The 16,037-nt window shown below is 38.4% G+C and overlaps 2 protein-coding genes across 5 annotated transcripts; both read left to right on the forward strand.

Annotated features, from left to right (window-relative positions):
• Window positions 1–454: 454 nt before the first annotated feature.
• On the forward strand, window positions 455–11,102 carry ilf3a (interleukin enhancer binding factor 3a). Of its 3 annotated transcripts, none has more exons than XM_082189797.1 (19): window positions 455–558; window positions 981–1,152; window positions 1,480–1,597; window positions 1,768–1,967; window positions 2,682–2,850; window positions 3,301–3,448; window positions 4,307–4,398; window positions 4,745–4,840; window positions 4,967–5,078; window positions 5,157–5,254; window positions 5,952–6,051; window positions 6,454–6,534; window positions 6,675–6,862; window positions 7,231–7,365; window positions 7,462–7,587; window positions 9,254–9,397; window positions 9,502–9,598; window positions 9,939–10,268; window positions 10,344–11,102. In XM_082189797.1, the coding sequence occupies exons 2-19, from the start codon at window positions 998–1,000 to the stop codon at window positions 10,481–10,483; spliced, it is 2,529 nt and encodes an 842-aa protein (XP_082045923.1). In that variant the 5' UTR covers window positions 455–558; window positions 981–997; the 3' UTR covers window positions 10,484–11,102. The 3 variants fall into 3 exon arrangements, with proteins under 3 accessions (XP_082045923.1, XP_082045922.1, XP_082045924.1); XM_082189796.1 differs by having other exon boundaries at window positions 533–672; XM_082189798.1 differs by having other exon boundaries at window positions 533–672; window positions 2,685–2,850.
• A 1,133-nt stretch (window positions 11,103–12,235) lies between these two features.
• On the forward strand, window positions 12,236–15,706 carry acp5a (acid phosphatase 5a, tartrate resistant). Of its 2 annotated transcripts, none has more exons than XM_082189832.1 (6): window positions 12,236–12,390; window positions 13,930–14,020; window positions 14,137–14,336; window positions 14,547–14,671; window positions 14,843–15,188; window positions 15,265–15,706. In XM_082189832.1, the coding sequence occupies exons 2-6, from the start codon at window positions 13,930–13,932 to the stop codon at window positions 15,517–15,519; spliced, it is 1,017 nt and encodes a 338-aa protein (XP_082045958.1). In that variant the 5' UTR covers window positions 12,236–12,390; the 3' UTR covers window positions 15,520–15,706. The 2 variants fall into 2 exon arrangements, with proteins under 2 accessions (XP_082045958.1, XP_082045959.1); XM_082189833.1 differs by lacking the exon at window positions 12,236–12,390 and adding an exon at window positions 13,780–13,828.
• Window positions 15,707–16,037: the final 331 nt, after the last annotated feature.

Here is a 16,037-nt window from a genome sequence, read left to right on the forward strand (position 1 = left end):
GCAAACTTATTCAACTATTGCCTGGTTTAACTTAAGCCTAGTCCCCTGGCCAGACTAAAATGCATGTTTGAGCTGTCTTCACTGAAAGCAACTTGCAGTAACATATTTTATATGTCAGTGCCATTGTTTTGTCTCAAGATGCACACCAGAATTATTTTTTTTTCTAAGACACATTTCTAAAAGCTAAATATCCACATTTTACCAAGTCTAAGCCATGTATGTGAAACCAGGCCTATATGGTTAAAATCCTATAGGCTAGGCAAAGTAAAAAAGAAAAGAAAAACATGAAAATGCCTCAGAAAGCACTGGCTAATTGTAATAGCTAATAGCTGTTGTAATTACATCTGCAGAGGGCATATTTTACATTCATACTGTTAAAAACTCATTTTGGCGTAAAGGCAGCAAAGACGTTAATAATTATTCAAATAAAATAATCTCTGAATGCAGTTCCATATACTTCCTCTAGGCGTGAAAAAGTTTGACTGCGCATGCGCCGCGGGGGTCAGCGTAGCCCGGAAGTTGAGCATTTTCGCTTCCATTGAATAAACTGAGCGAATGGTGAGTAAAACAAATCTGTTTAGATTTGTAGAGAAACACACGGGCAAGCAATATTAAAGTCTACGTGATCTTAAAGACGTCTTCGAGTTTGTATTAACACTAGCAGCTGTGCAGGTAAATATGAATGGTTGTTTCACGTCGTGCGTTTAACCAAATGATCCGTTCGTGCGCGTGCTAGCGTGCTTCTCCGAAAACGAATGTTTTGTTATGACGCGATAGATGTTTTATATTGAAAACATGTTTTATTATTGTCCCTCGTAGTGTTAAGAAGTTGTAGTTTTAATAAGAAATCCGCCAATAACGTTAAACCTTTTTAGAACACAAAAGAGAAGCATTTATATTCACTGGCTTATTAACGCGCGCGTGTTATTATGGGTTTGTATGTTTGTGTTGTTTGTCAACATTGTGCGACTTGTGTGCAGATCATTATCTGAAGGATATGGCTCAAATGGGACATTTTCAGAGGCGGAGGGAAGGACCTCTTCCACCTCATCCACCACCCTCCTGGGACGAGCACCAGGCCTATGAGGAGCTGTTATACTGGGATAATCTCATGCAGGAGGGTTACCGTCTGCACCCGCAGGACTACGACCGGTAAAACACCTAGTCTATTCTTACAGCTAAACAGGCTTGGAATGTCCATGGAAAACCTTTTAGCACAAATTAATTGTATAATTTGGATTTTTTTTTTCAGGTTTTAAATAAATCTAAATATTAAAATCATGGATTTTTTTTGTGTGTATGTGTTTATATAGGCTAACTTTTCTTTAAAGTTTTGTCCAGCATTCACAAATAACTGGAAAAATCCTGGTGAAAAAAAGATGGGAACACTCTCTAAATCCACTGAGTGGTTTCTTGACACACTGAGCTGATTGAATAAACATAAAGATGCAATGAAACTAAATTCAAGTTCTGTTGCAGGTATGAAGAGTTGCGTTATTGGTATGACTGCTTGTGTTATGAAGAAGACCTCAGGCAGTACAATGATTACATCGTTGAGTACAGGAAGTGGGAAGAGGAGAATGTGCACTCAGGGGAGGTATGTTACACCAATATATAAAAATGTACAATGCAAATTCATTGTTTACAGAATATTTATTAGAACTCTTTAACAGACTAGTACTTTGTTTGCATAAATGAATGAGAAACAAATGAATAAATGAGGTGCAACTGCTCCAGTATCATCAATTCAACACTTGTGTTACTCAGCCGCTTCCACCAATGAGGCCACCGCCTCAGCGAACGTTTGTGAACGAGGATCGCTATATAAAGGCCAAGCACACAACGGTGTACCCGTCAGCAGAGCAGCTGGATGCAGTGCAGAGCATGGTGTCTCATATGGAGTGTGCCCTGAAGTCCGTTTCTGATTGGTTAAATGAAAAAGAGAGTAGTGCCGCTGATACTGAAAGGTATGGGTATTGGTCATAGAAGTCATCTGCCCTAGTGCATTTAGACTTTCCAAAATTGCATTTTATGTTTAAAAGATATAGTTCATCCAGAAATGAAAATTCTCTCATTCTGTGAGTCCATATGATGACATTCAATGTCTTTCGCTTGTTTGACACTTGAAAAACCACCCAAGGCGATTGTGACGGAAATGCATACAACCTCAGTAGATGTATCAATGTCTTCTCAAGCGAAACAATAGGTGTGTGTAAGAAAAATACAATTTCTTTTTTAAATTGAAGTGGTGGCCTCACATCCTATGTGCTTCCGCACAAGCTTTTGCCTATGTCACCCTTCACAACGTTCCTCTTGTGAATGCTTGTATGACCGTTAACCGAAAGCATTGATTTATAGTTAAAAACAGTTGTATTTTTGCTACACACACCTGTTGTTTCACTTCAGAAAACAATTGCTGTGTTGTTATTAAAGCATCAAATGAATGGCAGTCATTCAGTGGCATTATATAGACTCACAGAGATGGATTATTTTCCTAGAAATCTTAATTTGTGTTTATCTGAAGAAATAATGTCATACACATCGGGGATGGTATGAGGGTGAGTAAAAGAGAGAATTTTCACTTTGGGTTGAGTTATCTCTTTAAGCTATTGCAAGATACTTTATATTACAGTTTTGTTCGAAGTATAGACTCATGCTTGCAGTCCATGCTGTTTTCCCAGCAGTGATTCACCTCAAAGTAAACTGCGTGGTGTTTTGAGAGTGGGCCTGGTGGCTAAAGGACTCCTGCTGAAAGATAACTTGGAGTTAGAGTTGGTGCTGCTCTCCAGGGATATGCCCACCAGTTCTCTGCTCAGGCTGATCTCGGGAAAACTCTCGGAATTCATAAAGGTTTTTCTCACCCTTTATTATTCAGTGCTATCATTATATAAGCATTCATTATCAGTACAATGAATGTCTGCAAATAGCTCTGCTTGTGTTTCAGTAGACCAAAAAGAGGAACAAATGGCATCTTTCTGCAGAATGTATTGAAATGTAGGAACAAGTTAAAAAGAGCTAACAAACACTACACTTGTATTGATATTTGAAAGCATTATAAAATTGGATAATGTTTTCAATAAACATGCAAGAGGCAATGTATACACTACCATTCAAAAGTTTGTTGTCAGTTTATTGTCTCAAATAATTGCTGCCTTAGTGAGAGCCTACCAATGACAAACTTTTGAATAGTGTATGTTTAGAACTGTTCAAGTGTGTGATTCCATGCAAGGCGGGCTGTTATAAGCCAATATTAATGAAAGTAAATTGACATGCACTTTGTCCTCTCACTTTCTTCGAAAGGATGTTACTGAGGAGAAATACGTCATCACTCCATCTATCCAAGAAGCTGCTATTATTGTTACTAGCACAAACGAGCCCATGCTGAAACTGAGCATCCATCTGACTTCGCCTATGGTCAGGGAGCAGGTTGATAAAGAGGCATCTGGAGGTATGATCTCACACTTTCATTTTAGGACCCAAAAGACCTTCAGTACCATCAGAAGAGTGAAAATAAAGGTCCTGCAGGACAGTCCTGCTGCACTTAATTGTTGGATGCTGGATAAGTGGTGATTCTTTCTGAGCCAAATACTGGATGCTTTCAGCATTTTAAATTTACAAGTATTGTCTTCGTTACTGTTCAGCATTTTACTGTTGAACATTGAAACTTCCGAACGTCACCTCTAAAGCGTTACGAAGGGTTTGCATTGCAGCAAAAATTAGTCTGTAGGCTCATAGTTTAAGAGGTGCTTGTTGATTGATTTTTTTTTTATTTTTATATATATTCTACAGTGCCTTTGTTTTTAGATAATTGTAGCTAGCTTAATTTTATGTAACAACTGTTACTTGTGCTTAATAAGGTGTAATCTGTTTGTCTAGAACAGGTTTCACATGTATTTTGCTGCAGTATTTACCCGGTTTACATCTGAATTCATTTAAATTAAAGTATTGCTTTTGTTGCCTGTGGTTGCAAATTGACTTTCTCAACCAAGCCTTCTAGTTTGTCAATTTTAGGGGCGCTGGACTTTTGACCAACTGGAAACTCTCTGTCTCGGAAGGGGGGACGCAGTTGGCTTACAGAAGAAGAGGGTGAAATGTCTAATGAAGTAGAGTAATATAAAGATGGTCATTAACCAGTGTTAAAACTGACAGGGGTGCATATTAGGCTTTTTGTTAGATTACTACCTGAACAGTTCCCCCTCTTCCTCTTGCCTGTGGGTACTGGGACACTGCGTCTTCCCTCTGGCCAGATGACAGAACCCCCCCTTGGTCAAACTGTACCTTGTCTTCTTACTCCATTCGTCACTAGAACCGTGCGCGGAAAGCTCTCCGCAGGACGCTCTGGACAGGCAGAAATGCCTGGCTTCTCTGGCGTCTCTCCGCCAGGCCAAGTGGTTCCAGGTTTGCATCCCGTCTTTATTTGTCTAAAAGTCGACTTGTAACTTAATCTGACCTTTGACCTGGGGAAAATACATATTTGCACATTGAGCTTCTCTGAGAAATACTTTTAAAGGCTGTTTGAATATTGAAACGTCCATAAATGCTTTAAACTGAATTGCGTATAACCTGTTTCCGTTTAAATGTCAGATGTATCTTACCCAGGTTGCAATTTGTTCGTTCTTGGTCAGAAACTATAATTTGGCCAGATTGATCTGCTTAATACAAAACGTCCTCTAAAAAGTATCTGGAAGTTCTTTCAAGATCCATAATAAAGTGTTAACAGGTTTGCTCTTTGTTGGGTTAACAGGCTAAAGTGTCCGGGGTTGAGTCGTGTGTCATCGTGATTCGGATCTTGCGGGACTTGTGTTCCCGTGTTTCAACGTGGGCCCCGCTCAAAGGCTGGGTGAGTCAATCTCAAACAACAAAAAATATATCATTGCAGTTAGGCGTTGATGAGTGTTTTTATTAATATATATATATACTGGTCACATTTCTGAGTATGTCTCTTTATTCTTATGTTTGTCTGCAGATTCTTGAGCTGCTGTGTCAGAAGTCCATTTCAACCAGCGAGAGGCTGCTGGGACCTGGAGAGGCGTTCCGGAGAGTTCTAGAGTGTCTTGCGTCAGGGATACTAATGGAGGGTAAAGACTGAAAAAAAGCATTGTCTAAGCATATTTTGGTGTGTTTTGAGTCATACTTAGCATGACCCTTTTCTTCAGATGGTCCAGGCATTTCTGATCCCTGTGAGCGAGACAGCACTGATGCCGGCGCTCATCTTACACTCCAAGAGCGAGAAGACATTACCCAGAGTGCCCAGGTGACTTGCAATCCTATACTATAGCTTGACTTTATTTTACAGTGTACTAGTCTATAAACTTTACAAATGAAAATAGTCATTATTTCTTTGGCCCAATGTCATTCCAAACCTATATAGTGTTTTTTTTGTAGAACACTAAATTCTATACAGTAACTATTCATTGTGACCATGTCTGTCAAGCTCCAAAAAGGAAAAATGACAAAAAAGAAAAATGTAATTTTAGATTATTCACTGAAAATCTTCACCTCTGCTGCAGCTCCCAAATATTTTCAAATAAGCAGAACAATGGCGTCCAACCTAGTGAGATTTGTTGACATCATTTTTAAATCGGATCAAGCTCTTGTTAACACTGGTGAATATATGATCTGTTCATGTAAACATCACTCCTTTTTTTGATGAAAAAAATAAATAAAAATACTGTAATAATATGGAAGCTTGTTTCTGCCATGTAATAAAAAGATAATTGTGACTTATCTTTTTATTCTCACAATTTTCAAGTTAACATCTTATAATTCGGACTTTTTTGAAGTCGCAATTGCCTTTTTGTATTTTTTTTTTATTTTTTTATTCCATGGCGGTTTCTAAAGTGGCCTCATAAGCTGGTTAATAAAGCTGCTACATTTACAATATTTCTAACATTTGAGAAAACACATTTGACTTTTTCACATTTAACTTGTTGCTTTCCTCCCACCCCTAGTTTGCCTTAAGGCTGTCAGCTTTTGGGCAGCTTTACAAAGTTCTTGGAATGGACCGCCTCAATTCCAAAGCCTCTAGAATGCTCAGCGAACACAACAGAGGTACCAAAGCAACTTTTTCTGGTGTCCTAAACAGACTGTTCAAAAACAGTTTTACTTGTTTTCCTCTCTTTGAGTTAAAAAGCTGTGTTTGATTCTGTATCTGTAAAGCCCTATTAGGACTGCTTAAACTACTCGCATGAAAACTACAGGCGTAGTTCACATTGTCATTTTCTAAGATGGGACAAGTTGCTGAACACTGAATAGACATTGAAACAAAATTTTAATTAGTGAATGATGTCATTTTATTTTGAATAACGGAAAACAAAGATGGGTTAATGTTTTGGGTGCCCTGGATAAAGACCTTTGCATTTTCTAAATGGTATTATGAACTCCTATGAAAATCCTGTTTTCCATATGTCCGTTATCCTATTTAATGCTTCCTTCCATTAAATTAAATTGCAGTGGGTGATTTCCCAGCAAAGAGACCAAGGGAAGCTTATGATGCTGGGGATCTTGAAATAAAATCGAAATTTCCAAGAAAAGGTATGCATCTCAATTTCAGTCTCTTTTTTGCATCCCCTTCTGTTACTCTGCACTAATTTTATATTTAATGGTGGTAAAATTATAGCACGTCTCATCTTTCATTGAAATAAGACCTATATACCTGTGCTTGCTCCTGGCAGAAAAGAGCGAACCAGCAAATGCCCTAATGAAGTTGAACCAGCTCCGGCCTGGGACCCTCTACAGATTGGCATCACAGACTGGGCCTGAACATGAACCTCAATTCACAATGGCTGTGGAGGTGGATGGGATAACGTATGAGGCTACAGGCCCTTCCAAACGCAGCGCCAAGCTTCATGTCGCCCAGAAAGTGAGTCTGCTGATACTCATGGGACGCGCTGTCTGACAGCCAGATTTCTGTGCACGTGCTTCGGATGTGTGCTTTTAGAAAACCATATATCAGAAGTTCAGACTGATATGTGTTTAAAACGCAGGACAGGGAGCAGCAGCTCATTTGCATTTAAAGACACATGCACACCTCCTCAAAAAATGTTACAACATGATGTGATAAATAATCTGTGGGGTATTTTGAGCTGAAACTTCACAAACACATTCTGGGGACACCTGAGACTTCTATTAAAGGGGATTTATTATGCGCCTTTTTACAAGATGTAATATAAGTGTGAAAAATGAACTGTAAATTTCAGTTGTTGTCTATGCCATGTTCACAACACACAGGTGCTGCTGGCATTAGGTGTGCCCTTGCCGTCTGAAACTAAACCTGCTGATGAAAATAAGAGCCAGTCAGTTGCCACACCTGCAGCCTCTGGTTCTGATGAAACCACTCCTTCAGGGTCTGATGACGGCACTGAGGTTAGCGTCCTAAGACCTTAAACAGCTTTGGGGTTTGATGTGTTTGTACACTCTGGGAGTTTGGTTTGGCATGATTGGTTCCACTTCATCTTGCAGGGTGGACCCATCCTCACCAAACATGGCAAGAATCCTGTCATGGAGCTCAACGAGAAGCGGCGAAGTCTGAAATATGAACTTGTCTCTGTCAAAGGACGCTTCAATGACAAGACCTTCACCATTGAGGTTAGACATGTTGAATAAAGCTAGTGATGATGGGTTGCAAAGACATATTGGGTGGTACCTAGTGGGGAAGCAATGGTACAGTGCATGGTTACAGCAAAAGGGGTCTGTGCTATGCTTGGAGTGTATTATACACTTTGCTGTCAGAAAGGGTTTTTTGAAAAAAAGAAAGAAAAGGAAGCATTAAATTGATCAAAAGTTACAATCCATGCAAAAGATTTCTATTTCAAATAAATGCTGTTCTTTTGAATGTTCTATTCATCAAAGAATTCTGAAAAATATATAATATACATCACTGTTTCCACAATAATACTAAGCAGCAAAACTGTTTTCAACATTGATATAGAATTTTCTTGAGCATCAAATCAGCATATTTGATTTTAGAAGAATCATGTGACACTAAACCCTGGAGTAATGATGCTGAAAATTCAGCTTTGTCATCACGGGAATAAATTATGTATAAAATGAATAAAAAGTGGAAAGGGGGGACATTTTAGATTAATCCATTAATTATTATAAAATCAAAATAATGAATGTTAAATTTAGTTGTATATGCCCTGCATTCCATTAATGGGGGAGAATAGAGTCCCAAGTTTTAAATCTCAGATGCAGTTTATGCAACCTAAAATTACAACAACAACAAAACAAACAAAAAATACAAGAAAAGAATTCAGACAGTAAAATGACACTAGAATGCTAAATATATTGGGGATTTCTTTTCTTTTACTGTTTGTGTTCCCTGCTGCTCAAATTAAAAAGCAGGCAACATATGTACTTTCAATTATCTGCAACAGAAAACAAATATATAAACACTAAAGAAAATATCAAAACATATATTCGCAGTAATTCATCAATGATAGATCGACACAAATCGCTCGTCATATGTCCAATAATTCGTTGTTAAAACGGAGCTTTTTTCCCTTTTCTCTAGGAACCCAGTCAGTCAAAGACAACTTGAGCAACTCAACAGTATATGTTATGTGAATAAATTGTTTCAATAATTTCCATGTTTCAAGCGTCTTTTTTAAAATCCTATATTCTTAAACATACACTGAAATTGTGTGTAGCTAGAACTTGTTTTCTTTGATATGACGTAAATACATAATGATGAATGACAGAAGCCTGAGATTTCCTACCAAACTCGACAGCTCTTTTTATAAATCACTTATTACAGTGACTCAGTATTGCAAGAACACCTCTTATTTTTATTTACCATATGAAGCTGGAGATGCATTGTAAGTGATTACGAGGCATATCATAATTTTTTTTTTGGTAGGCCATAACTTTCATTTAAAATACTTTTATAAAATATTACACATTTATGCTTGCATTCACTCGTGGAAAACAATGCACTGCAGCTACAAAACCTATATCCTCCCTATATCTTTATATTCCTGTCATTCAGACCCCAGTTCAGACTATGAGCAACTGTGCAATCATTCTGCAATATATTCTTATTTATAAAAAAATAAAATAAAAAGTTCCTTCCGTTGCTCATGTTAATGCATGCTCCTGTTAATCCCGTCTCTCATGATGATTTCCTTGAATAAGCATGAGGACAGTACTGCTGCTAAAATCTACTCCTTTGACATGTTTTCTGGCTGTTCTCGCTTTAAACAAAACTTGCAGTTATGCGTATTTTATGTGCATGTGTTTTTCCCTCTTTTAGGTAGAGGTTGATGGGCAGAAATTCCAGGGCTCTGGATCAAATAAGAAATTAGCCAAAGCCAACGCAGCACTTGCGGCTTTAGAACAGCTCTTTCCAGAAGGTTCTCCTGCAGACCCACTCAAGAAAAAGAGATTCCCTCCTATGGTAAAGACAATATGGTTTCATGGAGCTTATTTTAGCCTTTTGTCTAATATTATTTTGTCCTTTTTGTTAAAAAAAAAATATATATATATATTTTTTCTCTTTAGGGCTATGGTATGGCTGGAGTACCTTACAATGCAGGCATTCGAGGTAGAGGAAGAGGCAGAGGTAGAGGCAGAGGATTCAACACTGGCAATTTTGCAGGTACGCTAACATCATTATGCTTCAGTCTCCTCTTGCTTGTTAGTTTAAAGCGTCTACCCGCCGAGGCATGGTCTCTACAAGATCCCTAAAGGCATCTGGCACCGAGATGCTCTGACCTAGTCGCCTTGCCATAACAATTTGACCCTTGTCAAAGTCTCTCAGGTCTCTATTCCAGGCCATTTCTCCTGCATTTAAAACGTTGATTACAAGAACTGATTGTTTGCTACACAGATCTTAATATGTGGCCTTGTTAGATGATCAACACTTCGCCTGTGACATCATAATGTTTGTCAGTATAGGTGGATGTCTACTGAACAGCTCTATCCATTTGTCTCTTCAGGCTCCACCACTACTGCTGGACTGACCCCAGCCGTGTCTGTTACCAACTCCAGCACGCCTATGATTCCCCAGGAGGACCCGTCTGCAACCGCTGCCATCAGCACCTACCAGGCTGTCCCTCCACCAATGACTGGCTATTATAATCAGTACTCCCAATCCTATTCACAATTCAAAAAACCCCTCAGTCAGGGCCAGGGTCAGATCCAGAATCAGAATCAAAACCAGAGCAAAACAACAAATCAACAAGCTCCTCTTGTTGGACCAGACTACGGCTATGGATATCAAGGGACTGGCATGGGTATGGGAGGAACACCTGATTTCAATTATGCAGGTGAGTTTCAGTGCTGACACGCTGTGTAATAATTTAAGCCAGAACTATCTGAAACTCTTGATTTCTTCTTAATAGCATACAGTGGACCACCAGGTACAGCAACATTCGGGCCACCTGGAACAACAAATCAGAGCTATAGCTTCACCCAGAGCGCCTACCCCAACCTGGGCGGCTACAGCAGTGGAGCCAGTACCACAGACTACACATACAGATAAATGTTCCGTGTGCTCTCCCAGCTTGAGGATGTACAGATGCTTTTTCAAACAACTAAGTCATTTCTGTAATTCTATAGCCTACTAAGTTGAAACATTGACTCTGTGAACCTTTTGAGATTTTATACTGTTTGTGTTACTTTTGCCGTTTGAACTGCACCTCTGTAACTGAATTAGCATGGTTTTGATTCACCACTAGTTTCAGGAAATAATGCATCAGGATGGTGGAAGTTCTGTCTGTGCCTGAATGGTTGGTGTGACTCAAATGGGAATTAAGTGTCACATAATTGTTTTTCCCCAAAGGTATATTTATAGTCATCCTCTTATTTTGCCTCTACATTTTTGTGCAGGTTTTTTTTCTTTTTCTTTTTGGACTGAATGTGGACAGTAGAATGAACAGACTTTGTTGTTTACTTCCCTGAAACCACTCAAGCTCTTCCTTGTTTGGAGTTTTAAGAGGTTTGATTTGCGTTACTCGGTTTAATCTTGGTATCGTCTTTTATGTAGAATGTAGCTATTCACTGTTAAATAGGCAAGTGCAGGAAATGTTGTTCTCTGAGGTGGATGTTGTAAGTCATATATTTGACCTGTGCAGAAATAAACCTTTTTTTTCTATTTTTAATTGCTTTCTTGATTCATTTGACAAAAGTTTGGAAACATGTTCATACCTACTCTTGTATAATTTTTTTTTTTACCAAATATAAATACCACCCTTTGGGTCGTGGTATACCTGTGCTTTGAAACCTTTAGTGATTAAGCATAAGAACAACTTTTATATTGTTCGTAACAATTCAAGACGAACTCTTACTGGACTGAAGCAATTTGATTATCCATACATCATTTTGTTTTTAAATTGTGTTAAAATGTATCAAACGTGATGCATCAGGCTTTTGCAAACTTTATTTACATCTCTCAATCATCATTGTATTGCATTGCATTTTATGTTTCTATCCCCATCATTTTACTTTTTGGCTACATATCAAAAACTTCACCAAATTGCATATTTTTGCTCAGTTTGGGCCTAAAGTATGAGCTATATATTTTCCTGTATCATACTATAGCACTTAGCAGCCTTAAAAGCCTGATTTATACTCAATCAAAAACATATATGGAAACTTTTTTTTTTTGTCTAAAGGATCAATGAACACTTTAAAAAATAACAATGCTTATAAAGTTTTATAAAGAAAAAATGTACTCTCTAGCCTACTGACTGAATAGTATGTGGACACCTCTTATCCCTCAACAGATTTAAGATATTAACAGATAGGCTCTTCCAGTCATTTTTATGAGGACAGTTATTAATTCTATGCCATACAATAACATTCTAGAGAATTCTGTGCTTTCAACTTTGTGACAACACTTTGGGGAGGGCCCTTTTTCTATTCCAGCATAACAATGATCCTGTGCACAAAACAAATCCGTATGACTGGTGTGAAGTAACTTGACTGGCCTGCACAAAACCTGAACACCTCTGGGATGAACTGGAACGCTGACTGTGTCACCAAACGTCTGTGCCTGATGCTCTACATTTTGTCAACTAGCATATAGCCTCAAAGCTGATGAGAACTAAAAGTCGCAAAACATTTCATGGGTTTTATTGTGTAAATAAGTTGATATGATTTAAACAGCATTTATGGTCTATGGTTGACATCTGAATGGGGACGGAACAGAAAAACAGAACAGAAGTAATACAAAAGTGGAAACATTAATCTTGGCTTGAAACAAATGTATTTGTCACATGAGTCTGTGGTCATTGAATCAGTAGGAACATGCTTTTCCTGCATGGTTAAGTCACATGCATACACACACCATCCTTATATGGGAGCTGATATATAGTGGATGAGAGGAAACAGAGCATCCAGTCGAGGAATCACTCACACAAGGATACTTCAAGGACTAAGCCACACATTGTGAGTCTTATTTATCAACTCTGGATAATCATAATGTCAAAGTTTATATAGCCATAGTGTTTTAATAATCACAGGTCTATTGTCTATTTCTCAGTTATAGTTTAGTCAGGCGACTTTTAGGATACAGTTCCCCTTTTTCTGTTTGAATTATACCATTTAAATGATAATTAAACTCAAACTGTATTTCGTATTTTACATCATTGGGAAATTGTATATATGTACATGTTTGCCTGTCTGTGTATTCAGAATACTAGCATACTACAGATATGGTAAAAAAAATAAAAATATTAAGAGTAGTGTGCTGCTCTTTAAAAAATAGAATAAAATGAAGGTATTTTATTGCCGTCTGTAGTTCCATTAAGAACCTTTAACATCCATGTAACCTTTCCATTGCACAAGGTTCTTTATAGTGGAAAAGGGTTCTTAAGATTAGATTTCAAATGTTCTTCACACACAAAAAAATGGTTATTTTAAGAACTGTTGTCTTAACTAAAGGTTCTTTGTGGAACTCAAAATGGTTGTTCCATGGCATTGCTGCGAAAACACCATTTTGGTATGTCATGGAAATATAGTAGGTTGTGATTTAGTAGGAAATTTAGTAGGTTGTATTCTCAATATGAATACAACCTACTAAATCTGACTTCTTCACCACTGACAATTCAAACAACTTCCATTTGTAAATAATATAATATACAGTATCTCAAGGTAATTCCCTGAATTACCTGAATTACAATACAATCCAATACTTCCCTGAAGTATAAGTCCTGTCAAGAAGCTACTATCACTACCTCAATCACACTTGAGCCATTTCTTTTGTTGTCTTTTGAGCTTAGAATCTTTAGTACTTCTATTCCTCAGCAGCGCAGTATGTATCTGACATGACTCCCAAGTTGCTCTTTGCAGAAATGAAGTTTTATACACAGCCGGTAGATCACTGGTCACAACAACCAAGTGAGTCTCCTGGATAGAAAGATGTACATTTAAATCAAACAGTTGAGTAAAAAATCAAGTCTTCTTCACTGTGATTCATTCTGGTGATTGGTTTGAAATGATCAAAGCTTATCAAATGACTGTTAGTTCTACTGTGTTAAGCACTTTTTGGGTAAGTCTACATGGTCTTTGACCTGATCATCCGTAGTCTGCATTTTTCTGTACATTTCATGTTGAAAATACCCTTTTTACTACTTCTGAGACCATTAAATAAAATATTTCTATCACAGGTGCCTTTATTTTAAAAGTGTTTTATGCTATTTCAAATTCAGCTTCAGGGTTTCCACGATCTCATTGGTCAAGTTGATTATCGGGGTAAAAGAAAACAGCTGTAACTGAAATCAGGGTGTGGCTTTCTGATGATCAGAATGATATAAATATAGAGGTAATGCTGTATAATGGTAATGAGGTGTAGAGAGAGGACTCTCAAAGAGTAAAAGCTGCTGGTGTAGGTTCTTTCAACATGTGTTTGCTTGAGTTTTGTGTTTCAGTTCATGTGTGGGAATTGGTTAGTGAACTTTATATGCTGTTGTTTCTCTTTCCATACAGATGGCGTCACCACTAATACTGGTGTTTTTAACTGCTCTTCCTGGGGTCCTCTGCTACAACTCCTCATTCATTGACCTGGAAGCTAATGGAAGTGAGTATCTGTGTTAAATTCTTAAATTATGTTTTGTCCCAAATCTTGGTATTAAGGGTTATGGATATTTGTAATCTCAAGTGTTTATATACCTGCCTGTTTATTGCCTCTATCAGGTAACAAGTCATCCATCAGATTCCTAGTTTTGGGGGACTGGGGTGGACTGCCATATCCTCCCTATATTACCCCCATAGAGAAGGCCACTGCCCGCATGATGGCCAAAACTGCTTCCCAGATGGGTGCAGACTTCATTTTAGCGCTTGGTGACAACTTCTACTATAAGGGCGTCACTGATGTCAACGACCCTAGATTCCAGGTTTGGCTTCGGGAGATTAGAGTTTTGTAAATGTTTTTTAGTTTTTTGTGCATCTTTGGAGTTGAAGCATGTCTACTGTTGAATTGTTAAATGCTAATTTCTCACAAGTGGTTGAGTATTGGTGTGACCATTTACAGTTGTGTGCTGGGATTAGAAGGTGCAAATGAGTGTAATCTAATGTAGGCCACAGTCCCATTATGCTCTTTGTAGGTCACGTTTGAAGACGTCTACACTCAGGATTCTCTTAATATTCCATGGTACGTCATTGCTGGCAATCACGACCATGCAGGAAACGTCCTTGCTCAGATTGAGTACAGCCAAAAGTCAAAGAGATGGTATGTGAGCCAACGTATCTAGGCCTCCATGTCTAATTGAGTTTGGTTTCCTGGCTCATAAGCCAATTTGCTGTGCTATTCTACTGTTAATACAGCTGTGCTTAGTGTTGACTTGGCAGACACCCTGTTCTTGTCCAAATAGGCTGTTTTAACATTCATTCTGTCTCACAGGAACTTCCCATACTACTATTATGAGATGAACTTCCGCATTCCTCAAACACACCGCACTTTGACGATCATTATGTTGGACACGGTGTTGTTGTGTGGCAACTCTGACGACTTCCTTGACCAGCAGCCCAGAGCTCCCCGAAGTGGTGTTCAGGCCAATAGACAACTGCTGTGGCTTCAGGAACGCTTGGCAAAGTCAAAGGCTGACTATCTCCTGGTGGCGGGCCATTATCCGGTGTGGTCCATATCAGAGCATGGGCCAACCGACTGTCTGCTAAGGAGACTGAGACCACTGCTTAAGAAGTACAAGGCCACTGCTTACCTGTGTGGCCATGATCACAATCTACAAGTAGGTATACTAGAACCCTTTTGATCAAGTTTAGTGTTTCAAGATATTTGATTTCACTTCCACTTTGCCATTTCAGTACATTAAGGAGTCTGGTATCGGTTATGTGGTTAGTGGCGCTGGTAACTTCATGGATCCCGACGTGCGGCACCGCAACAAGGTTCCTCAAGGCTACCTCAAGTTCTTCAATGGTGACGCTGGCACCTTGGGTGGCTTTGCCCACGTGGAGGTCAACAAGAAACAGCTGACTGTTACTTTTATCCAGGCTAGAGGAACCTCTCTTTACAGGGCTGTTCTTAAAAGTCGTGATGATATTTCCAGAGAGGACGATTAAGTTTTGAAATTTCTTAAAACCGTTTTAATGTGACTTTGGGATATTGACCCAGGTCTTTTAGCATAATGCTATAAATTAGTGAAGTGCTTAAGATTCAAAGTGCACTATTGAATCAAGTATTTATAAGTTTTAATGTTTTTTGAAGACCTGTAAGTGTTTTAAAGTGATTATTAAAACTCATTTAAACTACTTTTTTGGTCCCTTAAGTCTGCTTCTCAGATTAATTTGAATTAATGCCTGCCATAGTGTTTGTTAAATGGTGTTTATAACTTTGCTTTTCTGATTTTGGTACTTCCTAGTTCCAAACACTCGATGGTGTTTGTGAAACCTACAAGTTCTAAAACTGGCCAACTAATAATGCAGTGACCTGTCATGGGTCTTGAGTTGCAGTTGTTCTGACTTGTTGCAAGGTGGTGGGTTTTTTTTTTTGCCCTTCAATGCAAACTCAAATGGCTTCGTCTAAAACCTGATCCTGTTCTCCCACCTGTATCCGACTTGCATCTCTTTGGAACAGATCA

Source organism: Leuciscus leuciscus, assembly GCF_965113295.1.
Source record: "Leuciscus leuciscus genome assembly, chromosome: 14".
Classification (NCBI taxonomy): domain Eukaryota; kingdom Metazoa; phylum Chordata; class Actinopteri; order Cypriniformes; family Leuciscidae; genus Leuciscus; species Leuciscus leuciscus.